General features: G+C 37.1%; 2 protein-coding genes across 4 annotated transcripts in view; one reads left to right on the top strand and one right to left on the bottom strand.

The window, feature by feature from the left end:
* The window catches only part of dis3 (DIS3 exosome endoribonuclease and 3'-5' exoribonuclease), a 123052-nt gene that overhangs the window by 15592 nt on the left and 81204 nt on the right, over positions 1 to 26256 (bottom strand). For both annotated transcript variants that reach the window (XM_057332867.1, XM_057332868.1), the window contains 8 exons: positions 24568 to 24632; positions 24359 to 24443; positions 24152 to 24279; positions 23947 to 24033; positions 4878 to 5034; positions 1020 to 1234; positions 624 to 792; positions 369 to 527 (listed from right to left, as the gene is read on the bottom strand). In XM_057332867.1, the coding sequence (XP_057188850.1) occupies positions 369 to 527; positions 624 to 792; positions 1020 to 1234; positions 4878 to 5034; positions 23947 to 24033; positions 24152 to 24279; positions 24359 to 24443; positions 24568 to 24632 (1065 nt within the window). The remainder of the gene's footprint in view (positions 1 to 368; positions 528 to 623; positions 793 to 1019; positions 1235 to 4877; positions 5035 to 23946; positions 24034 to 24151; positions 24280 to 24358; positions 24444 to 24567; positions 24633 to 26256) is intronic.
* bora (bora aurora kinase A activator) overlaps positions 1 to 26256 on the top strand; it is a 94934-nt gene that overhangs the window by 36916 nt on the left and 31762 nt on the right. The gene's annotated exons all lie outside the window — the stretch shown is intronic.

Below are 26256 nucleotides of genomic sequence, written 5' to 3'. Positions count from 1 at the left end.
ACAAACAACAACATAACTTTCCAAAACTATCCACAATTATACCATACCTAATGGTTGCAATTTCATGTCACTGTCTGCATGCTAAGTGGAAATAGTGTTGATGAAGAAACTTTTTAATAGCTCTTGGTTAAATATCTTTTCAATCAAATAAAGAAATTCAAACATAAAAAATAAATGACAAGATAGTTATTTAAACTCACCACAGCACTTCAGTGTTATACCTCTTATTTCAAGAGATTTATACCTTTTCTAAAGCTTTGATATGTTTGCTTATTTTAAGAAATCTTAAGTGTATTTATCTTAATTTCACTTATTTCTAGTCTATATTTAGACAATTTTTGCAGCATGAATGTCATTGTCATGAGTACCTCTGAGTCAAAGCTGTGATCAGGACTGGGTTTATCCTTGTTCTCAAAGAACACCGTGCCCTCCAATCCAAATTTGGGAATGAGGATTATGATAGCATTTTTTCTTACAAACAGAATGAAGCCTTCCTCATTTATGATTCCCTTATTCCTGAAAAACAGCTAAGGGGTCAAAATAGATAAGATGTTAAGAAACATAACTATTATAAAAAATAAATTCAGACCATCTTGGGGTTGCAGTCAGTGTTGGAGGTCTACCTGAGTGTGGAAAGCCACTGAGGCTCTCTGTGCATACTGAGCCATTTTGTGCCTGTAGTTGAGGTTGTTGCACAGGGCAGCTTGCTTGTGTTTGTCCATTAAATCAGGGTATGTGGTGTCTGCATTAATAGCCACCGCTAACAGACGGTGAACTATGATATCCGCATACCTACAAAATAGATTAAAAAAAGCATTGAGCTTCAAAATTGATCTCACCACAGCGCCCTTTTTCACACATTTCACCCATATGGGCTGTGACAGAGCGGTTCTGTCAGGTAATAGGAATGTCTATGCATGCCATTCCATTGAGTAAAATGTTTACAGCACTTTGCAATATTTGTATTTTATACATTAATCTGATAATACATAGAGTATAGATAAACTATTGTTCCTCACCTTCTGATAGGTGATGTGAAGTGTGTGTAAATGGGTGAGGCCAGGCCATAATGGTGGAAATCACTGTCCATGCCAGAGCAGAAATACACAGCCTGCATCATACACCGGGTGGCCAGAATCCTGAGAAGGGTGTTAAAGTATGGAAAACTCTCAATAGTTGCATTGTTCAGGGAATCGGCAAGAGCTTTCGCAGAATCTGTGAGGATGACAAGGTTCTGAAGAAAGGAGAAGTCACGGTCAGAAAGAAGCCAAGGCAAAAATGCAAATGAAACGGACCATAAAATGCCACTATATTTAGGGTTCGTACGGGTGCTGGATATCCTGAAAAATGATTGATTTTTAATGCGATGTTTTTAAGGTTTAAAAAATGCTTGGATTTGGGATAAAGGGCTTGAGACTGCTTGAAATTAGTACGTGACAATAGGAACTTTTTAGTTATTTTATCTAAAAAAAAGTGAACTATTGCGGTTGCCGTTCACATTAAAAACATTCTGCTCGAGCCTCGATTGCCGTGATTCTGTGCACGTGGCGGGCGGCCACATATGAAGAGTTCAGATGTAAAACCCTCTAAAAGCAACCTCCGTCAAAAATTGCATTATGATGTTAAGTGAATTCTCCACACATGCGTTACTCAAATAATTTAGCTTCAAAACCCACTAAATACCACTCTGCCGGTCTGAAATATCTGGTTTTGCTGGAAGTAAATGGAGGAGCCTGATAAAAAAAGCTTGTTTAAACGAAAAGTCATCTGAAGGACTTGGAGGGTTTTGCATCTGAACTCTTCATTGCCTATGGAACTGACAACATGAATGAAAATGAAATGCAATTTATGGCTAAAAAACCAAGATCAAAGATCAAGACCAAATCCTCGAATAACCGTCTCCAAAGTCTGCAAAATGAAAATTTTCTCCATGGGGAGTGAGCGTTTTTGAGCCACGTGAAATGTTCGCAGCAGGATTGCGGGGATGGCGCATAATTTAAATCAGTCCAGCAATTGTAGCTTTAATAAGGCAAGAAATTCTAGCACAAGTGTATTTGCTTCATCTTGGGTCAAATGAAGTAAATCTACAGACACGAATCAAATGAAATGACCACGCGAAACAGTGTGTCTTCATTTTACAATTTAATTCCACTATCAACGCCTTGTCTTTTTTCATTGAGCCCTGTTCCCGAACGGCATATACAAATCCTTATTCTTTAAAATATAAGTCACATGTAACAAACACTCAAGTGTATTGCAGGATTAGGCCTAACGAAATGATGTTAAACTTGTCTCAAATAATATTAGGCAATATATTATTATATATTCGTTCTTTTTTTGGACAAAAAGTACACTATTTCGGCAATAGATGACCGAAGTAATAAAAAGTAATCTGTCTCATCAATTTTTAACACTTTCAGTGTTTTCGTTCTTATCATAAATTAATACGTTTTATTGCAATATTAAATTACCTTATGGTAGGGCTGCACGATTATGGCAATAATTATTGTTCATATTATTTCCTATGATATTGTAATTGCACTTATTATTATAGATTAAATTTACATTGAATTGAAAATCATAAAAAAAAACGCTGAAATAACTCATGTTATTTGTGACTGCTGTAAATGGTCGCGCATCTGTAAAAAACGGACCTGAAGGGTATGTGCTGGCCCACTATGCTAAATAGCCTATTCCCACAGAGTTATTATATAAATATTTTCGTTATTAAAGTATTATTTTCCATTGATTTGACGTTTTGTCATTTTACCATGGTTCATTTTTGTAAGGGAGAAAAAGTATTTTTACTCTATTTTACCACAAATATCAGGTACAAGAAAACTATAACGGATTTACCAAAGTGATATACAGCCTATTCATTGATTAACATTCAAAAGCCACGTTTTTCAACTAAAACAGAATAAAAATAAACTTAATTACTGACCCATCCTGCATCAGAAGTGGACTTTGAACTTGAGCTCGTGCATGTAAAATGTACGTGTCTGATGCGTGATAACTGTGAATTGTAGACGCGGCGCTTTTCGTCCTGTGCGCAATAACGTTTTGAAGCTATAATGAACTGTTTGTAAAGAAAAATAAATCTTGAGTTCCAAATTATATAATTAAAAAAATAATAAGATTCATACATTAAAAGCTGTTTTGCTCTTTGTGATGTGTGCGTTGTGATAGACTCAAGACGACAAAGCGCAATGGATCATCTCATTGGGCCCTATTTCAACGATCTAAGCACATGGTCTAAAGTGCACGGTGCAAGTGTACTTAAAGTTGTGTCCGAATCCATTTTGCTAGTTTAACGACGGAAGAAATTCTCTTAAAGAGTCATGGGTGTGTTTTGGGCATAACGTGTTTGAGGATGATTAAAAAAAGTTTTAAAATGTTTACTTCAATAATTTTGTGAAAAATCATGACAAACTTTATATCGTTGGAAAGGTCTGAGACTCTAGAATACATATTTCATCAGTGTTTTACAAAATAAAGTATGTAGGAAGTGTAATTGATTCATAAATGACAAGAGTATCAAAAATAAATACCTCCTGTGGAACACTTACATTTACTTAAGAATTTACATGAAAAGTAAAAGTATTGATCTTATCATGACAAACATTATATTGTTGGAAAGGTGTAAGACTCTAGAATACACATTTGATCAGTGTTCAGAAGAATAATTTATGTAGGAAGAGAAATTTATACATAAATGATATTTGATTCATAAATCAAAAGTATAGTTTCATTCAAATCTTTGTTTTGATATTGTTTTCTTCACATGTTCCTGTGCTTTTGTATTTTTTCATTGTGTCTGTTGATTGGAAAAGTAAAACAAATGAAAAAAGCATCTCAATGTGTGTTGTGGTGAAATTTCAAATCATCTCAATGTCTGTTGTTGTCAAATTTCAAATCAAGTGTTAAAACCAATGGAAATTGATTTTTGTAATAGAGCAGCTAAAAGACTGTATCAAGACCAAACTTGATACAACACTTGTTGACCCTTGGGAATTTCTACATTTTTTTATAATAGAAAAACAAACCTTTTATAGTTTTTTTACAATAAAATTTATTTTGTGATTTCCTTTTTTAGCAATAATTTGCTAATTGTCTTCTTTCAAACGAGACCAACCGTAGGTCTGTATTCCAAAGAATTCATGAGTTACGGCCGTTTTAGTTCCAACAGTGCTTTTTCATGTGTAGGCTCAGAAAGGGCTGTGACAGGGGTTAAAAAAAGGCACTCATGAAGTTAAAAAGACCTTGAAATAATGTCCAAATCAACCCCCCTTAACCATCCTTTAAAGTGATAGTTCACCCAAAAATGAAAATTCTGTCATCAGATTGTCAGTTGGTAACCTAACAGCACTGTCCCCCCCTTCACTTCTATTGTATGGACACAAAACCAATGCAAGTGAATGGGGGGCTGTTAACAACATTCTTCAAAATATATTTCATTTTCTGCGGAAGAAAGAAAGTCATACATGTTTCAAATGGCAAGAGGGTGAGTAATTGATGATAGAATTTTTATTTTGGGGTGAACTATCACTAAGGCTGGTTAAGACAGCTAATGAAAATCTACAGAAAAGTCCTGAGGAGCTCTGTTATAGAGACTATCAGTGGTAAACAGTAAAGTCAATGAATTGTTCATATCAGACTCTAAAGATGAGAACATCCTTGTTGTTTTGTGCACAAAAGAGGGTGCGAAAATGTAGTTACTGATGCCAAATTTTATTATTGAGCATTGTAAATGGTTTTCAGTTATTTATTCTGCTTTTAAAAGCTGAGATGATTAAGATTGTATAAATGTCCACATTTGTGTATCATCATCTGTACACAGCTGACTGACTGAAATTAAAATCTCACCAAGTACCCACCCTTGATTTAGCAGCCTTGATTAGGATGTCATAGCTGGATGGTGGTGGTGAAGGATGTTTCCTGAGTACAGCACACTCTGAGAACTCATCATAGATCTTCTGTGCTACAGATATATTTGCTAACAACATGAACTCCTCCACCATAGAATTAGTCTCCCTGTGGAAACACGGTAAGAGTGCACAGTTAAACTTCCAACCAAATACAAATATTATTTAATCATAAATGATGCATCATTTTCCAAGACTAACAAAAAGAATGTGTTGTAGCTGCACTGCAAAAAATTATTAGGTTAACCCAGCAGTTCTCAATCCTGGTCGTCGTGCCCCCACCACTTTTTTTTCATATATTTCATACATTTCTCTTATCCGCCTTCAGAGGTTTGTTCAATATCATTCTACAGTATGTACTCATCCAGAACTTTTTTCAACCTCTAAAGACGCTCTGAGCTGCAGAAAAAGACGCCGGAGCTGGCGTTTATAAAAGCGCTCAGGACGTTTTTGAAAACACAGTTTACTCCATAAGATTACAATGTAAAACAGACGCTAGCAGCTTCGAAAAAGAAGTCAAGTGTAAACACGGGCTAAGTTTAATATTGATAATTTTTGTCCGTATATTCATTTACAAAACCGATCTGCAACTTACTAATGCTTGCTTTCGGAAAATAAACACGAACAAGTTTAAACAGTTCTCAATGTCAATTTCGAGGACAGAATGGCAAATTTCGTAGTTTTTTATAGCTAACTGAAACACACTATAAGCCTTTGAAAGACACTGAATATGAATATAAAATAAAATAAGTAACTTCACAAGTTTGGGAACTTTGGGCTGGCAACCAATCTCTAGCAAAAACACATGCATTTGTGCAACGAACACCATCACAGAGAGTTTTATGGTGCTGACAGACCAGTTCATCCTTTCTGATCTTAAACCGATGTGGTTTTCCATGCGCACGCAGTGCGTGGACATGACAGCCCAGGTCGAAACCGTAGCTATAGACTTATGGTAAAAAATCATTTAGTTTCCTTTATTATTTTTAAAGTGCATCGATTTTGGAGAGTTACAGTTACACAAATGAATATGTTTTGTAGCACACCGCGTTTCATTGTTTTGAATTGAGGCTCCGTAGATGCGCACTAAACAAGCCTAACACATTTATTTATTTATTTTCGTTTAAGAATTTATATATTCACCCTAGGCTAAGTTCAACGTTTTTTTTAAATGAGAAAAGACGTGGGGCCTAGTTCTTTTCTTAATGTAACTCATTGTCTTTCTGTGTTGGGCATTTAACAATAAAAAGTGCTTTAAAAGATCGACATGCCACCAACAAACATGTTATAATAATAACCCAGCAACAAGAACTGAATTTATGATTTGTGACTTCCTGGCTGTTGCTGATTTTTTAAGTTTTTAAACTGGATGAAACGCTTTATAGGCTAATTTGTTTCCACAAACTTGATTTTGATTTGTGTCCAGTTCTGCGCACAGACTCACATTTAAGCATAGCGTGACTCTTTCATTCAAAGCAACTCACAGTCTTAACACCTGTTTAGAGAAATAAAAGCTCTTTAGCTCTTTAAAAGTTTTTAATAAGAATGTGAGAATTGAATGTGATCGGATTGAAGGTGAAGAATGAACGGGAAATATTGCATGCCCTTTTGTGAGAATACCAGGCGTCTCTCATGCTCTGATTATCGCAGTGTTTTGGATCACATGTAAACGTGTACAGTCAAGAGAGAGTGGAGGTATGACTTTCACTTTAAACATGATTGTTTTTAAATGTTATTTGTTGCTTTGCACCAATCACAAAGACAATTTAACCGATTTGAGTCAATGACAACATTAAAAATGACAGAGTCAACGAGAGTCGATTCCTGTCTTGGAGTCGATTCCGACTTTAGGGACATTAAGAGTCGAGGAATCGACTCTTTTGGAGTCGACTCCCCATCCCTAATTGCATTGACTTATTTCGAATATTCGAATGAAATGCTTTTTCAGATATTTCTTGAAGAAATCAGGACAGTAGTGGTCAAAAGTGGACAAAATAGACGGTACAGCAGCAGGTGTAAACGGGTATCTGTCTCTTTCGTCCACTTGTGATCCATTGACCAAAACGCATCTTATTACCAGGCATAAACAGGGCCTTATAAAGACAGCAGGGAGCCACATCAGAGTGGCAGAAGAGCCACATGCGGCTCCAGAGCCACGGGTTGCCCACCCCTGGTCTAGTCAGTAACTATGACATGCTTGTAAATTATGTTTTGTACTCACTCAAGTAAGCTGCGGTTTGGTCATGAATGTGCTGCTTCTGCCGCTCACTGAACAGAGAAGACGCCAAGAGAGACATTTTTCCACTCACTGAAAGTTAAGGTTTATCCAAAAAGACGCTATTTGCTTTTCTGAAGGAAAAAACTCTGTAAACACAGCACCACTACACGCCTTTGTGTGTATGTGTGCACGAGACGTGGTGTGGTCTGTGACAGATGCATCTGCACCGCGAGTCTCGTCTGACCGTGCGCGCATTTTCCAAAACGAACCAGGCATTGTAAGAAAGCCAATGAATGGGAAACACACGCCCCTTCGCGATCATGTTAAGGGCAGGGGTAGTAGCCTACAATCACGCTCTAATGAAGGGAAATGACAAAACAGGGAGTGACAAATTGCCCTTATTGTAATCCGTCAAAATGACTGACGGTCTTCAGATTTTTCTGTCACTGGTAAAAAAAATCTGTCAATGACAGAGAATTTTCGGTTATCGCGACCTCTGCATTAGACATGGCCGTAGGAAAACTAAGACCTGTTTAAAATGATTTAAGACATTAGGCCTAAAATTTAGATTTTGGAATTTAAGACTTTCTAAGACCCCGCGGAAACCCTGTTATATGAGAAATGTTTGATCATATACAAAAAGCTTTTAACCTTTTGAGACGCACCAGTTCGTGGGTGGTATTGACGTCTTTACGTTGTTTACAATGACTTTATACCACGGGGCTGTTGAATGCTTCATTCTGATTGGCTGACGAACGTTCGACGGGTGTGCATTATTTTTCAGTTAAACGCACACCTATGAAGGTGTTCCAGGTCTGCTGACCGCATTACAGTTCCATATCACTTCGCCAAGTTTAGCCTACTGTCCACCAGTGAATATGTATTTAACAACAGACAAAGTGACAGGCAAATTCCATTGTCTGAGAAGAAATAACTATTAATATTTATGGACAGCATGAACATTTGAACAACAATGGCGAGAGCACTGTACAGGACTGTTCAGACGAAAAACTAAAGCATGTATCAAAGGTAACGGCAAACTACATGACACAATCAGCGGGTTAAAGATAAAACACGAAGCACAAAAATAACAACAACATCTTAAATTCGTCTGTGGAATGGGTAAACGGGACTTAAAACACGCAGGAAGCTTTCTATGCCACTGCGAGAACCGCAGCTGGCGCAGAAACCTCCATGTCACTTTTTTCTCTTAATACTTTTCTTATACGACAGGGGTGTTAAATACGACAAAACAAATCAAATATACGTAAATACTTGTCTTTTCACTCTCAGTGAAGCAAACGCTGTGCATGTGCACTGTCTGTCTTCCTCTCAATCTCGGAAAACTGCATATGCAGGCTCAAGCAACGCTTTCAGATGAGATGCGTAAGAAATTAGTCCTACCAGCAAGTGCATTCCGGGACAAATATATGGAATTCCAAAAGTGACATTAAAAAATAAATAAATACAAAAATAAATACCATGAAGAAATGTAAAAAAGCAAAAATAAATGAGTATTTATACTTTTATTTCCTTATTTATGGGTAATTATATATTTTTTCACGCTTATTTATTTTTTCATTTATTTATTTATACATTTATTTATTTCCACTTTTATTTATTTCCACATTTATTCATGTATATATGTATTTATTCCTACATTTATTTATTTTTACATTTATTATTTCTACATTTATTTATTTATGTATTTCTTTGTCTGTATGCTAATGAGTGGGGGCGTGTTTCACCTCAGACATTAGCAATCGATCTCAGAGCGGCGGTGCTGAAGCTTTGAGGCCACAGGGACACCTTGTGGTGTGACAACGAAACGAGGTTGACGAAGTTGCATAGAGAAGGCAATCAGTCATTTAATATCACCCTAACTGTATGTAGATAGGGTTACCACACATAGCCTACATACTCTTTATTAGGGACATTGCCGTAAAACATTATTCGGTCGAGATTTCTAAAATGTCTTTGCACACATGAACAGAAACTGCACAACAACAGGTCTGCTATGAGACACTTGGAAGAATACACTTGGACATGGAAGCGCGTGAAATTATCCACTAGTGATCACATTTATTGTAAATGCGCTGGATGGAGCTGATAAGAACTTGAGTTGTTTGTCGATGAGACTCGCACAAACCAGCTCAGAACGCCGAGAGAAACCAGCGCATTTCACTGAAGTCTACGCAAGCATTATGATCAATGCGTTTGAAACGCGTCTGCAAATACAGTTTACATTCGCGTTTCCTAACTTTGCAATGCATAACACGTGGCATTTCGAATGCTTAAATTATAACGCATATTTCCATAGGCGTAATTTGCGGGTGGACGGGTGGGTCATGTCCCCACCACTTTTTGCCAAAGTCAGTTTTGTTGCTTTGTAAGCAGAGGCAATTTCTAACAACTCCGCCCATCAGTTTCAGATTGGAACAGACAAAGTGTAAGAAAGGCACACGAACATCAACCTCTCTAGTGGCGTAGAGCGTAAAGCGTGTGTTACCTACTTCATGTCGTTGTGGGTTCTGGACTGCTGTCCTCTGAACTTTTTCCCTATCACATATCAGATTGTAAAGGTATTTATTTGTAATAAATGATGAAAATATTTGAAAATGGCTGTTCAAGTCATACATGTACCAAACATTTTGCGCTTAATTGCACTTTGATGCTATATATTCTTCCTTATTGTTCTCGACATGCCGTTGCTATCGTCTATTGCAAGATTAATTACATTTTGATACTTGATAGAAAACTCAAATAAATGGAAAAAGTCACAACTTGAGTTTGAGTTTCATGAGTTCAAAACAAAATTTAGAAAGTTTGCTGTATATTTGAAGCCTATCTGGCAATGCCCGTATAATAAGTGAAAATAAGATTTTTTTAAAGATATTATTTTTCCATCTGTTTCCCCTGTATAACTTGAATGTTTGTCCTTATTAGCAGGGGGTTCCCAAATGTCTCAATCCTTGACCCAGCAACAGGTTATCTGTGTCAAACACACATTTTTAACATGGGGAAAACACATTCGTTTCAGTAGTTTTTATTTTATCACAAATTAATACGTTTAATTACGTACGGCAACAGCCATCCTTACATATAATAAAGCACAACATGCTTTAAATGATCTATTAATGAAAACATGATATAGTTTAAAAACAAACGGAAGCAGATCTGATATGTGGAAATTTAGAATAGTTTAGCGGATTCGTACGGTGGCGTATTGCTGCCACGTATTTTTCCACTCTATGTTGTTAAAACGAGATAATATGTCATTTAAACGAAATAATTTTCTTCTGTAAACCTCATATTTTTCCCGTTTTAACGAGATATTATATCATTTTAAACAACATATTTTTCTCACTGGTTTCATTAATAGACAATTCAAACGGAATTGCATGAATTCGGTAAATTAATTCAGTTTTTTGACGAGATGGTTCATTAACTGAACTGGTGCTATTAACTGGAGTTTAATAAGATAAAACAATTAAAACTGTTCCTATTTATTTAATGTGCGCGCTTGTCCAGCACACGCGTTCTCTGTTCTGCAAAGAGCCACACTCTGGCATCATTAAAACATTAACGGTTATTTAACTTTTTTTCTTTATACCTCACAGATGTGAGAGTAAACACATTTTCGATCGATTTGGCGTGTTTAAATGAACGGACCCTGATGTTTGCGAGTGTGACTGAAGAAGCTTTTGATAGTTGTATCTAAAAAACGTACATCCTGCTAAACTTGTGGTAAAACAAGAATGTAATATTAAGCTTAAAGATAATATTTATTAATCTTTGTCAATAAATATCTGCTTTGAATCCTCTACATTGAGTTGAAGTCTTTGGTTATTTATGTCATTTACATCAGTAGCTTATCTGAATAAAGTGTCTGATGCTGATGTACAGTGCTGTGTTAAGTTTTATTAATCGTCATATTTTGTATAATACATATTTAACTAGAAAATTATTTAAATTATGCATAAAATTGAATCTTTAATGCACAGATTAAATCACAAATTAATTTAATCCTCCATGCGAGGGACGATGTGTTTAAATACAATTATAAAAACGATTTTAACTGTTTGGTTGTTGGGATGTACTCGTCACGTCCCATAAACGTTATTTGGTACGTCGTGGCAACGAATATGGTCCGGTCGTCACTGTGGTAGCTGAGCGGACCCATTTGAAGTGGCATTATTCCTCGTTGATGAACTAGACCGTTATGGGAAGCTTCGTGGATATAAACTACTACATCTCAAATGTATTCAGGCTGGATTTGTTGTCAGTCAAACATTTATTAAATATTCTGTATCCGTAAGCACAACTCAGAAGGGAAATCGCTCTCTTGATTTTGGCACTGTAAAAAAGAAATCCCGTAAAAAACGGATAAAGTAGTTGCAGAAAATTACCAGTACATTTTCCTTTATTTTATGGACATTTCCGTTAATGCTAAAATGCAATTTAATGCAGTGCAAAATGTAAAATACAGGTAAAACAACTGTAAAAATGAATACAGAAAATTCCTTCATATTAATACAGTATATTGTGCCCTATTTTTACGGATTTTTTAGAGTGTACTGTACAGCGGGCCGTGGTTCGAAAACATGACATTTTACTATGTCCACTAGAAAACATGTCGCTTTCACGTAATAGGTTAATGTGTAATTATTATGAGAGTCATATTATCCCTTTACTACGGTGGCGTATTGCTGCCACTTACATTTTATTTTTTCCACTCAAATATGTTGTTAAACGAAATAATATGTCGTTAAAACGAGAAAATATCTTATTTCGTTTAAACACATATCTCGTTTTAACGACATAATTGAGTGGAAAAATACGTGGCAGCAATACGCCACCGTACGAATCCGCTAAACTCACTATTCTAAATTTCCACATATCAGATCTGCTTCCATTTGTTTTTAAACTATATCATGTTTTCATTAATAGATCATTTAAAGCATGTTGTGCTTTATTATATGTAAGGATGGCTGTTGCCGTACGTAAATTAAACGTATTAATTTGTGATAAAATAAAAACTACTGAAACGAATGTGTTTTCCCCATGTTAAAAATTTGTGTTTGACACAGATTACCTGTTGTTTGGGTCAAGGATTGAGATCGTTTGGGAACCCCCTGCTAATAAGGACAAACATTCAAGTAGTTATACAGGGGAAACAGATGGAAAAATAATATCTTTAAAAAATCTTATTTTCACTTATTATACGGGCATTGCAGATAGGCTACAAATATACAACAAACTTTCTAAATTTTGTTTTGAACTCATGAAACTACAAAGTTGTGACTTTTTCCATTTATTGGAGTTTTCTAAACAAGTATCAAAATGTAATTAATCTTGCAATGATCGATAGCAACGCGCATGTCGAGAACAATAAGGACAATATATATGCATCAAAGTGCAATTAAGCGCAAAATGTTTGGTACATGTGTGACTTGAACAGCCATTTTCAAATATTTTCATAGTTTATTACAAATAAATACCCTTACAATCTGATATGTGATAGGGAAAAAGTCTCAGCGGACAGCAGTCCCAACCCACGACGACATGAAGTAGGTAACACACGCTTTACGCTCTACGCCACTGGAGAAGTTGATGTTTGTGTGCCTTTCTTACACTTTGTCTATTCCAATCTGAAACTGATGGGCGGAGTTGTTAGAAATTGCCTCTGCTTACAAAGCAACGGTAAATAGACACTCCGTATTTTTTATTTCTTCCAATAAGTGGTGGGGACAAAATTGACTTTGGCAAAAAGTGGTGGGGACATGACCCACCCGTCCACCCGCAAATTACACCTATGGAAATATGCGTTATAATTTAAGCATTCGAAATGCCACGTGTTATGCATTGCAAAGTTAGGAAACGCGAATGTAAACTGTATTTGCAGACGCGTTTCAAACGCATTGATCATAATGCTTGCGTAGCTTCAGTGAAATGCGCTGGTTTCTCTCGGCGTTCTGAGCTGGTTTGTGCGAGTCTCGACAAACAACTCAAGCTCTTATCAGCTCCATCCAGCGCATTTACAATAAATGTGATCACTAGTGGATAATTTCACGCGCTTCCATGTCCAAGTGTATTCTTCCAAGTGTCTCATAGCAGACCTGTTGTTGTGCAGTTTCTGTTCATGTGTGCAAAGACATTTTAGAAATCTCGACCGGATAATGTTTTACGGCAATGTCCCTAATAAAGAGTATGTAGGCTATGTGTGGTAACCCTATCTACATACAGTTAGGGTGATATTAAATGACTAGATTGCCTTCTCTATGCAACTTCGTCAACCTCGTTTCGTTTGGTCACACCACAAGGTGTCCACTGTGGCCTCAAAGCTTCAGCACCGCTGCTCTGAGATCGATTGCTAATGTCTGAGGTGAAACACGCCCCCACTCATTAGCATACAGACAAAGAAATACATAAATAAATAAATGTAAAATAAATAAATGTAAAAATAAATAAATGTAGGAATAAATACATATATACATGAATAAATGTGGAAATAAATAAAGTGGAAATAAATAAATGTGTAAATAAATAAATTAAAAAATAAATAAGCTGAAAAAATATATAATTACCCATAAATAAGGAAATAAAAGTATAAATACTCATTTATTTTTGCTTTTTTACATTTCTTCATGGATTTATTTTTGTATTTATTTATTTTTAATTAAGTCAATTCTGGAATCCATCAAATACATCATACAAATGATCTTGACATAAAAACATCTAACAACGTCTTGTCAGGTATGGAACAACGTCTTGTGGTACTCGGTACAACGTCTTGTGGTGTGATGACCTGGATAAGCGGATAAATTACGGAACGGCCGTTCAATTATCGAAAGTTAATGCACACCCGAGGTGTAACGGCCACTCCGCTTCGCGTCGTGGCCGCATTACCACCTCGGGGTGTGCATTAACTTTCGATAATTGAACGGCCCGTCGTCAATTATTCCTTACATATAGATTGCGGTCTAAAAATATTAATCCACAAACTACACATCGTTTGAAAGTAGGGATGCTCATATTGACCGTTTAACCATTAACCGATAGTAAAAAAATTACTTAAGTTAAATAATATTTTTTATAATAATAATAATATGTTTTTAAATAACTATTAAATCATACATGTTTTTAGTTTTCTGTATGGTGAAAGAAAAATATGCTAAACATGTGTTAACTCACGGAGCTTGCAGATGCGTGAAACCAGGTGTAAATGCCCTCCGAAACGTTTTCGAGACAGATTAAAATCCAATCACGCAAATCGCTTGACGGAACTGGACAAGTGTAATTCATCTGATTGTTGAGGCCACATTTATCAGGGCTTTACTCCTCCAAACGGAGTGCGTCACTGTCAGCCTTGGTCAGGTTCGTTGTTTTAAATGTAGACACGCGACAATCGCGCTCACAATGAGCTGTGGCATTCTCTGTCTTCCCGGCGTGTCTATACGCGAAATGAAGCTCAGCAAAGCTAATAGCGGAGCTACTGCAAGGAAATTTCGGTGCTAGCCATCAATTTATCCTTTACATAAACTCATGGATCTCATGGATGCTAAGCAAGCATCGGCAGTGCACTTTGGAAAAGGAGAAGAAAACGGCGACCCGTCGTTTCCCTGCCTTCTTTTAGACGTGACGTAAAATTACAAATGTGAACTATGAATAAGTAACAAATAATGTTTGTATTTTGGGTGGGTATAGCAGATCGAATTTATATATATGTTTAGCTAAACACATTTATGCCCTCTTTGGATATTAATCCTGGCTGGTGGAAAGCAAATGAAACGCGCTTCCTGCATTCCCGGGACATCCGTGCCATCTGAAAGGGTGTTTTTTGCCACGGGTCTAATTGTCAACAGGCTCCAGATTGTCCCCACAACACGTAAACATGTTATTTTATTAAATAAAAACTCCACGCTTTGGATTGAGGTAGACCTGCTATTTTTATTTGATGAAAAAACTTTCTGACAGAAATAAACTTCGCCTTTTAAGTTGTTTTCTTGCCTGTTTATTTTATGCTTTGGAATTATATTATTTTAGAATCATTTTCAATATTATAAGAAATGTAGGGACAGTTGTTGATTTTTTCATTTATTGCTGAGTTGCATATAGCGCATTAATGTTTTATTCGCTCTGTGTTTTGTGCAAATTGAGAAATACAGTACAGCGAGTGAGATCAGGGTGCCTGTGCAAAACTCTGCTCGTGCCCGTCATTCATAAAGGCAAAACCAACTCTAACATGATTTAGCTTTATTTCCTTTAAAACCGAATGTGCTCTATAATATCGTTGGATTATCAGCATATATCCCCCATATAGAATAAATACCACTGCAAACACAGCTGCGTTTCTCCGATGTTATTAAGTTATAAACATTCACGTATACATATTGGTAGGCTACATTCACATACATTGGGGATATGTTGTCATAAATCAAGAAATGTTTCTGCAGTAGGCTTTTTAAAGTTCTTTTAAATGTGGCAGCCGCAGCAAGTGCGCGTTCAGAGCCCCGTTCATGAATTGTATTGTCGTGAAAGCGTGGTCTGTCAAAACACAAAAACATTAGAAATTAAACTATTGATCCAGTTTACCAAATGAAAGCATGTTGTGAAATATATGCCATGGAATTAAACAGGACGTGATGAGATCGGTGGATAGCCACCAAAACAGCGGGTTATATAAACATTGACGAAACATTGTTTCTTTCTTTCTTTGTTTTACGCCTCATGATTCTTATATCATTTGTTTCAGAAACAGCCTTTCTACCATTAGAAAGTAAACAGATCATAATATTAAATCAACCAAGCAAAAATGAGGTCAGTGCGGTGCGAGGCAAGAAACTTGCAACTTTAGCCGGGTTCTTCTCTCTGTGTGAATATTTTTCGCATCAGCCAAAATATCAGAAACAGTTTATTTGTTTTGTAGCTCAACTTCTGACAAGTTAAACATCTTATTTGGAATACATTTTAAAACAAAATAATTCAGCTCTCTAATGAATTGGAAGGCTCAATGTGAGACTCTTGCAATTGGCATGAGCAGAAGCAGCATTTAAAAGGTGATTTCTAGCGCAGTTTAAGCTTAGGAAACTAAATGTATGCTATAGTGGATGTCAGGTTTAATTAATGATCAGAAATGCTGTTTAATTGTGATTTTGCCATCGATTTTAAAAATGAATGTTGCCAGCTTATACTTTCCAGTTATCTGAAGCCTGCACTTTAAAAGAGATATTCAGCTCTTTGTTACTGCTCACACAACCCCCACCTCCTGCTGCAGGAAGAAATAACCCACCGAACAGAAGCGTCTATATTGAGAAGTTGCATATTTAAAAATAGATTGAAATGTAAACTAGGGATTTTAACCTTAATTGCTTTATAAAGTGATGTATTGATAATGAAGATATGAAAACATTTAGTTGTTTATCATTTAAACGAGAGGTCATTAGTGTTTTAATATGCAAAATAATTGAATATGTTATGCAAATTAGGAGCATTATGATTATAAAATGCATATTTTGGCAAAGATGTTCCGTTTTGTTTATGTTTGGAGTTTAGTTTATCAGTGTTACAGCATCTTACGTTTAATTGTCACCCTGCAGGTAAGACATTAATTGTAAGCTCTGCTCTTTCTAAAGGCCAAACATTTACACCTCTCCCCATCCCCGTGAACTGAGAAGTGGAATCTGTTTTTAAGGGTGTACTCACATATATCCCGGTTGCTCTCAACTGTGCACGAGCGCGATTCCCCCCTCCCCACTCCCCTGTGCTCACATTGCTCTTTACCATCCACACCAGGGCACGCGTTCATCGATGCGACTGCTTCGAGTAAACAAACAAAGCGATCCCTCTCAGCACAACGGAATCCATAGCAATGTTCAGCTTGGGGCTTATTAGAGGTGTTTAACTTCATGCACACGCTGCACGGACCGATTTTCTTAAATGATGTCATTGTCGTACGAGAGCGATACGAGAGTAAACGGCTCATTATGCTTTTAAATCACCCTCGCGTACTTATTATCATAAAGCCGATCATTACACACAGCGTTGCATTATGTTTGACAAACCTAATATCTGGAGTAGTTTTTGCCGCGGCGACACACGCCTGCACGTGTAGTGTGCTGTGTATCAGATGTTTTTTACGGCTGAATCTCGGGGAGGAACTGACACTCGCATAATTTACATCATGCTTTCAGTTCCGCGCTCATACTGCCCCCTTTTGCAAACCAAACCACGCTCCAGCCCACCTCTTCCAACCAGGCCAGCAGTAAGTGAACCGCGCCTGAGCGTGGTTGCGAGCACTCACACTAGTCAATCGAACCAGGCTTTAGGGGTCAAACACGCCCAGGCGCGGTTCGATTGGGACAATGTGAGTAGGCCCTAAAAGCCTGTAGTCTACTGACATGAAATTAAAAACAATGCTTGTCATTTAAACGCAGGTCAATACACTATTTCGTCACACTTTAATTGAATACTGATGAAACGGCCTATAAAGTGCATATTTTGGCAAATATGATGTTTGACAAAATATTGACAAAGAAAACGTGTAGCCAGTGAGAAGACGCTTACAACGGTGTACATGATGTTTATTTATGTGTGTGGTTTTAAATTTTTATTGCTCACTGGACCATTCACAAGCGAAACAACCTCTGACACAGCTGTTACACAAGAATGATGGCGCTTTCGTGGGTGGATTTTAAATGGCATTTCTGCCCACTACAGAGGGAACACTAGACAAGGGAACATGATACGATGTCACATTTTGAGACACTATTGAGACGCTATTTCCCCAACAGTTCACGCATCAAGAGCTCTGAATATCAAAGTGAGTAGGGCGTAGGGATTATCACCTTCGATTGAAATTCACCTAGTGTTGTTATCCTGTTAATGGATCCTGTTAATCAGTGAAATATCAGCATATGTAAAAAAAAAAGACGTCTTTAAAGCTATCTCGGTTCTATATGGCTAGTGGTCATCAATGAAATATCAGCATATGTAAACAAACAATTTTTTTTTTCCATGGCATTTAACAGGACTGTTTTTGACTATTTACAGTACGGATTCAGCCTCAAGTGTAAAGTGGATTCTTTATATTTATCCGTTTTCACTTTAATTATTTATTAAAGGGATAGTTCACCCAAAAATGAAAACTGTCATGAATTAAGGGCTTTTCAGACAGCACGCGATGCGATTAAGCGATGCAAATGACCAACGAACTTTGCTTTCACATTAAAGGAGTCATATGACACGGCTAAAACGAATATTATCGATTGTTTTAGATGTAATGCAATGTGTATACACGATTTAAGGTTAAAAAACGCTGTATTTTCCACATACCATGCATGTTTGTATCTCCTCTTTGCCCCGCCTCTCCGAAACGCGCAGATTTTTAACAAAGCTCATCGCTCTGAAAAGCGAGGTGTGCTATGATTGGCCAGTTAACCAGTGCTTAGTGATTGGTCGAATGTTGCAAACGTGTGACGGAAATGTAACGCTTCTTACCATATTTGGAACATCAGGTTCCAAAGCAATTGTGCAGACAGGTACGGCCACCTTACTTACGTATACATTTGGCCGGTCTTAGTCAACTCATACAACGAACTGACGTGGATTTGTGGGGGTGTAGTTACACGAGGCATTTCAGGCAGGTCTGTGTGAGCATTCCGCTCTTATTTAATTTCCCTAGGTAGTATTTTTAGAAAACATGGAATTCAATTCCACTGCTATGCTGATGACACTCAGCTTTATCGGTCTGCTAAACCCGCTTCAAACTTCCCTCCACCTATTCTCTCAGAATGTGTAGCTGAGATTAAAAGGTGGTTTACATCCAATTTTCTTAAACTGAATAGCAGCAAAACGTAAATTTAGCTTATTGGTTCGAAAACCACTATGATTAAGCCGAAATCTCCTTCAATGATCTTTGACGATTTACCAGTGTCTGTTTCCAACCAGGTCAAGACCCTAGGTGTCATCTTTGATAGCACCCTATCATTTGACCACACATAAATAAGGTAGTTCGCTCTGCATACTTCCACCTACGAAATATAACCGCCTTCGCTCGGCTCTTACAGCAGAGAGTACAGCGACATTGGTTCATGCATTAGTCACTTCGAGTATCGACTACTGTAACTCTCCTGTACGGTCTGCCGTCAAAGCTCCTCCACAAATTAGTTGGTCCAGAACTCTGCCGCACGAATCATCTGTCGGACCCCTATAACTGAGCATATTACTCCCTCATTACAACATCTACATTGGCTTCCGGTTAAACATCGAATTAATTTCAAAATCCTACTTCTTGTCTATAAAGCATTAAACAACTTGGCTCCTCCGTATCTAGCAGAACTCCTACACAACCACACTCCAACTCGCACTCTCAGATCATCCTCTGCACTTAACCTTGTTCTTGCTCGAACTCGTACTACCATGGGTTCTCAAGCTTTTAGTTATGTAGCTCCTCACCTCTGGAACTCGTTACCGCAGGACATTAAGAGTAGCAAAAGTCTTTGTTTTTTTTAAATCTCGTCTTAAAACATATTTTTTTAGGCAGGCTTTTCTGTGATTTTATATCTGTTGTAGCCTGTATTAACTGTTCTTAACAATGATTGTTAATATTGATTGTTGTTCCTGTACGGTGTCCTTGAGTGTCAGTAAGGCGCCTATGAATAAAATGTAGTAGTAGTAGGGCTGGGCGATATATCGATTTTTAAGATATATCGATATATTTTTTCAACGTGATGCGGGATAAGACAATATCGTTAATATCGATATGGGGTGTGTTCAACTTGAAGCGGCTCTGTGGTGTCTGACGTGCGCAGTACCCATGCGCTCTGCGCGTGAACTGGACGGACACCGCAATTTACATGTTTTAAACTTGTGGTGTGCAGCTGTATGCAGGGTTTTTCCTGCATAGAGAAATTGTCGTGTCAAATGTCGTGCCGCCTCAGGCTCTCGCCAAAATTATGTTGTGAGTCTTCACAAGAAATGCTGCGTGCATTTAACAGACTGTCATTTGTAACTGCAGTTGCGACATTACGCACTTTAGCACTGAGGCGCTAAAAAGAGATGCAGAACAAGAGCCAGCCTGTGTTTCACGGCTGTTTGTTTTGCATCCAAGTACATTTAATTTCTTGAAATTTCTTAAATTAACATGACGTACATCATTGTAATGTCTTTAGCTGAGCAATTGGATCGTTGAATCAGCATATACTGTACACAGCGAGTTCGCCAGTATGAACGCACATTGCGTTCAGAACGACTCGCACACGAATGACTCATTTGAACCGATTAATTTAAACTATTGAACTTTTCAGTCACTAGCGAATATAAGAGATCATTGAATCATTTAAAGTGAACCACAGAGAATGAAAGATGTGAATGAGCTTTGCTCATTTTGAAAGACTGGTTAATTCAGTTGGCTATTGTGGGCTGAAAAGTTAGTTGAAAATGATAAAAATGCTTTATTTGATTAAAAAAACATTTCTGTTTGGTTGAATAAAAGTAATGTTTTATATAACTTAATAATTGTCATTTTTATCTAATTTTGTTAAAACTTTTAATATGTCAAACTCAAAGTCACTTTGGTTAAGCCACTTAAAGGTAAGGTAGGCGTACGTGTGTGTGTACAAGATCAGGATGGCACCACCTCCGCCTCATTTTGAGCCAGGAAAAACCCTGTGTATGTTTTCAAATAGGGAAAAAAAACCCTGTCATTGAATTTCTTTTCACAAGCCATTTTAATAAAGGTGATTGTGACATCTCACATGAGGCTTTGACTTGCTAGTAAACATTTATTCCACTTTGTTGAAAATATTGATATACATATCGGATATCGCCTTTCATCAAAAAAATACAGAGATATGAATTTTGGTCAATATCGCCCAGCCCTAAGTAGTAGCATTCGCCTTTAGCATCTTTTGTTCCGACACTTTAATTTTTGCAATTTTACGTGTCTAATTCATGCATGGACAACTTATAACAGACTAAAGACACAGAAAAACACGTATTCGCGCCTTTAAGGGGCGATGGGACTGATTGCAAATGACGGAAAATTAGGTCCAATCTAATCATCATGAACGATTGGTGGGTTTTTAAAACTTTTAACATTTGATTATTTAGCGAGGCAATGAGTTCTATATCATGCCGCAGAGCATCATAACTTTCAATAAAAGCATAACGCTCCTCTGAACTCCTCGCGATCTGGGTAGCTTGAATCTGAGCTCGAGAGGTTACCATAGAAACGTAGTTTGCCATTGATTGAACAACCTGAAGTATATTTCCGATAAATATTATGTTTTTTAACAATCAAAGGTTGGTGAAGGGTAAGACAAAGGCCGGACTTACAATTGGCCTTGACTGGGCACCAGCCCAGGGGCCCCGCCTGCTCTCGTTCATTTGATTTGTTCAGTTATATGCCAATCATTTTATTTTTCATTTAAACTTTGTGCATTGGCCTACGAAGGTTCAATAGCACTGCCTTATGTAAGGAATGATGTCGTTTAATTGGCTAAACGTTCCGTCAGTCATGTTGGCGTTTCCTGATTGGTTATTTGTGGATTCTATCCATCATGTTTTCCTCAGTTGAAACCTGTCTGCCCGTGCTCGTTAAGACGCTTGTTCTAATGGCTGACAAGCGCAATCACAGTGCCGCGCTTAAAGAAAACCAAAAACTGAGAGACAAGAACGCGAAAGAACAGCATTTAGAAAATAATGATTCTTTACACCCATGGCACCACACCTTGATCTTTAGGCAGAGAATCCAGAGCATACCTGTCAACACTCCCGTTTTTAACACCCATCTCCCGCCAGCCCTCCGGTTTTATTTCAGTTATTTCTCCTTTGAAACTCGCGGACCGACGGGAGCCGGAACGTGTTCACTGGGTGGCTCTGTGGCTTGAGCCGCTGCCCATTTGCCCTCACAGGCTGGCGCCCTTTGGTAGACAAAGTAGAGTGGAGAGGATTCACATTCGCGCGAAAAACTGTCTCTGAATACACCGCTATATGATTCCACTCCGCATTATCCGTTTGACGCTCGCTCCTCACAGTCTGTGTCCGCTCACTGAACACGACAGATCGGTTCATCCACAGGTAGATGCAGTAGAGTCTACTAGCTGTTGTTGTTGTTACACTTTCTTTGCTTTTACAAAAAACGTGTTATGAAAAGTGTTGTGTTCTGCAGACATCTCTGAATAAAAACTGGTAATATAGAGTTTATTTCTAATATTTCCCGTTCTGTGACCATAAACGGTTCTTGTAAATAATATGCAAACACTGTTAAATCCATCCATGTAAATAAAAAATAAAAACATTCTGCTAACTAATAAACAAAGTTAAAACAACCGAACTACGGGACGCGTGAAGGGACAAACTGCTCGTGCTTTTTCAAACTGCGTTTAGATAGTTATTTCATTTCTGACGTTGAGATATCTGACAAAATGTAAATGCTAAATTAAGATGATACCTTGCAGATATACCATTCATGGATTCATGGCCTGTGAGCTGCATTAAACAGTGTTTTAGATTTACATTTAAGAATTTGACATTAAAACGATGTTATGTTAGTCATAAAGTAATTAAAAGATTTAAAACGATTTATAACAGAGGGGTGCCATATTTGCCCTGCACAACCTCAGTTAACTAGACTTTACAAAACTATGGACCCATCTCATTATTATGAAACTATTTAAGCCATAATAAGACGTTTCATCTCATTATATGAATACAATTTTAATGTATATTTCAAACTCATACATCTGTCATATGCTTTACTGATGGAATTGCAATAGAATACTAATATACTTTTAACACCTTACACCGTTGCATTTGTTAACATTAGTTAAGCATTAGATTACATGTCTGCATTTGTTAATCTTTATTTTCAGTATTTACTAATATTTTTAAAAACATTGAACATGCACCATGAACTAACATGAACAATTGTATTAGGCATTAACTAACAATAAACAAGATTAATAAATGCTGACTGTATTGTTCATTGTTGGTTTCATGTTAATGCAGGGGTTCGCAAATTTTAGATCCGAGACGTATAATCTCTCAAGATCCTCCAGAAATACAGGGAGAACACACACATTTGTTCCTTTTTAGTAGTTTTCTTATTATGGATCAATAAATTTAATTTTAATATACATAATGGTAGGGCTTTATGATTATGTCAAAAACTGTAGTCCCCTTGATATTGTAATGTTGATTATTAATGTTGGATTTTGCATTTAAGTATGTTTGAAACTTCCTACACACTATAAATGCACCACTTGTGGCTCCCACTGTCAAAACAAGCATTATAAACGTGTAAACCAATGAACAAGTGTCATTGTTGGTCAAAACATTTACTAATGCTAACAAACATATGATTTTAAATAGTACGGGGGCCCCGAAAACAACTCAAGCCCAGGGGCCCCCATCCTCCTAAATCCGGCCCTGGGTAAGACACCTGGCGAGCCACATGATTTTTGAAAAGAGCCACGTGCATGCAAGTCCATAGGTTCCCAACCACAGCACTAGAGTAAGCCTACATTAACTCATGAATCAGGTTGGATTTGGCAAGGCGGTGGCTATATCAGCTCTGCAGCAATAAAACCAGATGTTTCGCAAACTGTGTTGGCAGGGAGTGATAAATGCTCTAATATGGTGATCTCAGTGAAGATTTTTCAAACCATCAGATTAATCTATGCAGAAAAGAACAATTGACACTACAGAACTACTCTGTGATAAACAAAAGCATTAAGCTTTATTAATATATGATGTAAACAATGTGAAACAAATGTGCACAGAAAGAAATACAGGACTTACATTAGTTCTTTGGTCTGCAGATCTATGGGATCATGGGTTTCACTGTCCATGTGAAAACGTACTTCAGGAGACGAGAGGGTCAGTGCTCTGAAAAAATGGTTAAATGAACGGTCAAACTGCATAAGTATGTTACATTAGTTATTTATAACTTTTTATAAATGTGTTTTTAATTACAGATGTAGTTAGTAAAACAGATATTAAATACCCTTTTTCAGTCCTCCGGCCTTTTAAAATCTTGGCCAATTTGTTAAGGCATCGCAGACTTTTTGTGATGTCATCATTTATGTTGGTGTCATCAATTCTCATCTGAGCTTCTGCATAGGTAAGGGAGGCCTAAACTGACAATAACACTTTTAAATTCCAAACCTATATACAGCTTTCTTTTAAACCTAATTGGAAGTTAGATGCACACCTTGGAGTTGATGACACTCTTTGTAAAGCGAATATTGAGGACTTCAGCATTGTGGTTCATCTCCCAAATGCATGAAAATGCTAACCTGGGGGTTTAAGTGATCATCAGACAGCAGTTGATGATCTGTATTTACTTTCAAGTAAATATAGAGTAGAACATTTCTACAGCTGACAGTTTCACAGAAAGCACACTAAAAAAAATACTTTTACCTCTCGACATTGGACCGCAGGGAGCACAGATTTGAACTAAGCAGTTCAGGGACCATGTCAATTCTCTGCCAAAGGAAACCATTAAAGGAATAGTTCACACAAAATAATAAAAATAATATTAATGAACATTTATTTATATAGCACTTTTCAGACATGAAATGTAACTCCAAGTGCTTAACAAGCACAGAAACAGTAAAATATTTAAAATGACAAAATAATAATATAGCTGCAAGCAGTGATGGTGAATTTGAAAAATCTTTTTGCAATTTAGCATCTTCCCCTCCTGTGTAAGATGTTGTCTATACCTAAAGAGCTACTGCGTGTGACAAATTTCATGACATTCTAAGAATAACAAGACGCTTTTTAACATATCACAGAATATTTTACAATTTTATATCAGCTATGTCTCTACATTATTCTGACTTGGGTAAATATGAAAGGACGATTTTGAAGTATTTTGTGAATGACATATGAAATAAAGTATTTTTGTTGCCAGTTGGTGGCACTATACCCAGAAATTACCATAGCTACATCAATATGATCAGACCCCATTACTTAACATACAACCCAAATTTGATCAATAATGTCAATAAAAAAATTGTATGCAGTAGATATAAGCACTTCCTCTTTGCATGACTTTGCCATAAATGTATTGCCTTGCCATGGCAACACTGTTTGAGATATCAAAAATTTGTTCGCAATTTAGTATCTTCAATGTCTTGACATCATGTTTACTAAATTTGGTGACAATAAGATGAATCTTCTAGAAGGAGTATTTAAAAGTGAATAGTTTGGTTCACCACATGCAATTGTCAAAAACATGTCCACCTTAAATCCAAAATAACCATGGGCGGAGCTAATGCGTGTAATCTTGAACGTTGTTCGGTTTGGTGATATCAATATATGTACCTAGTTTGGTAACTCTAGGGAAAACTAACACCGCCATTTTAGTCGAAAGGTGGTGCTACAGAGCCCCCCTGCGACGCCCATTTCTAAGCTTTTTTTTATTGCACCTGGCTAAAGGCACCAGCAGTATCATGTGTCTAAATTCCATGAAATTTCAAGCATTTTAAGACATTTTTAAGCACTTAAATGCAATGGCAAAACACAAAAATATTGCATTTAGGTCTGATGGATTGCCGTGGCAACACCATTCGACATACAAAGATCCGTTCGCAATTTAGCATCTTCAATGTCTTGGCATCATGTTGTCCAAGTTTGGTGGCAATCACAAGAACCCTCTACGAGGAATATTTAGAAATTCACTACATGCAACGGTCAACAGGCATGTGATCAGCCAAGGACAAAAAAGAAGGAAAACTGCATGCAGTCAAATGTGTTTTTGACTATCTCTGGAAGTGGTAGAAAGTGGACAAGCTCAAAATGTTTCAAACCGTGTTTACATCTGTATTTAGCGTCATCCACTTGCAGTGTTGGGAGTAAGGCATTACTTTTTAATTTTCAATTTTACTCTGTACATGTTCAGTAATGCTTGCGTTACAACAAACTTTTCGCCTGCGAGACATTTAACAAATCAAAAATCCCGCAAGTAAGTTCTATTTCATGTTCGTGAATAGACGCGTGTGGTGTCATTCATCTCCCTCTGGCTGGTGGAACTTTGTATTTTGTATTGTAACACGGCATGATTTCAGCCTCTGAGCTCGAGGTCCGAGGCTATTGGCCCCGCCC

The sequence above is a fragment of the Triplophysa rosa genome, linkage group LG4 (genome assembly GCF_024868665.1).
Source record: "Triplophysa rosa linkage group LG4, Trosa_1v2, whole genome shotgun sequence".
Classification (NCBI taxonomy): domain Eukaryota; kingdom Metazoa; phylum Chordata; class Actinopteri; order Cypriniformes; family Nemacheilidae; genus Triplophysa; species Triplophysa rosa.
Note: the sequence above shows the minus strand (reverse complement) of the source record. Positions and strands in the feature narration are given on the sequence as shown.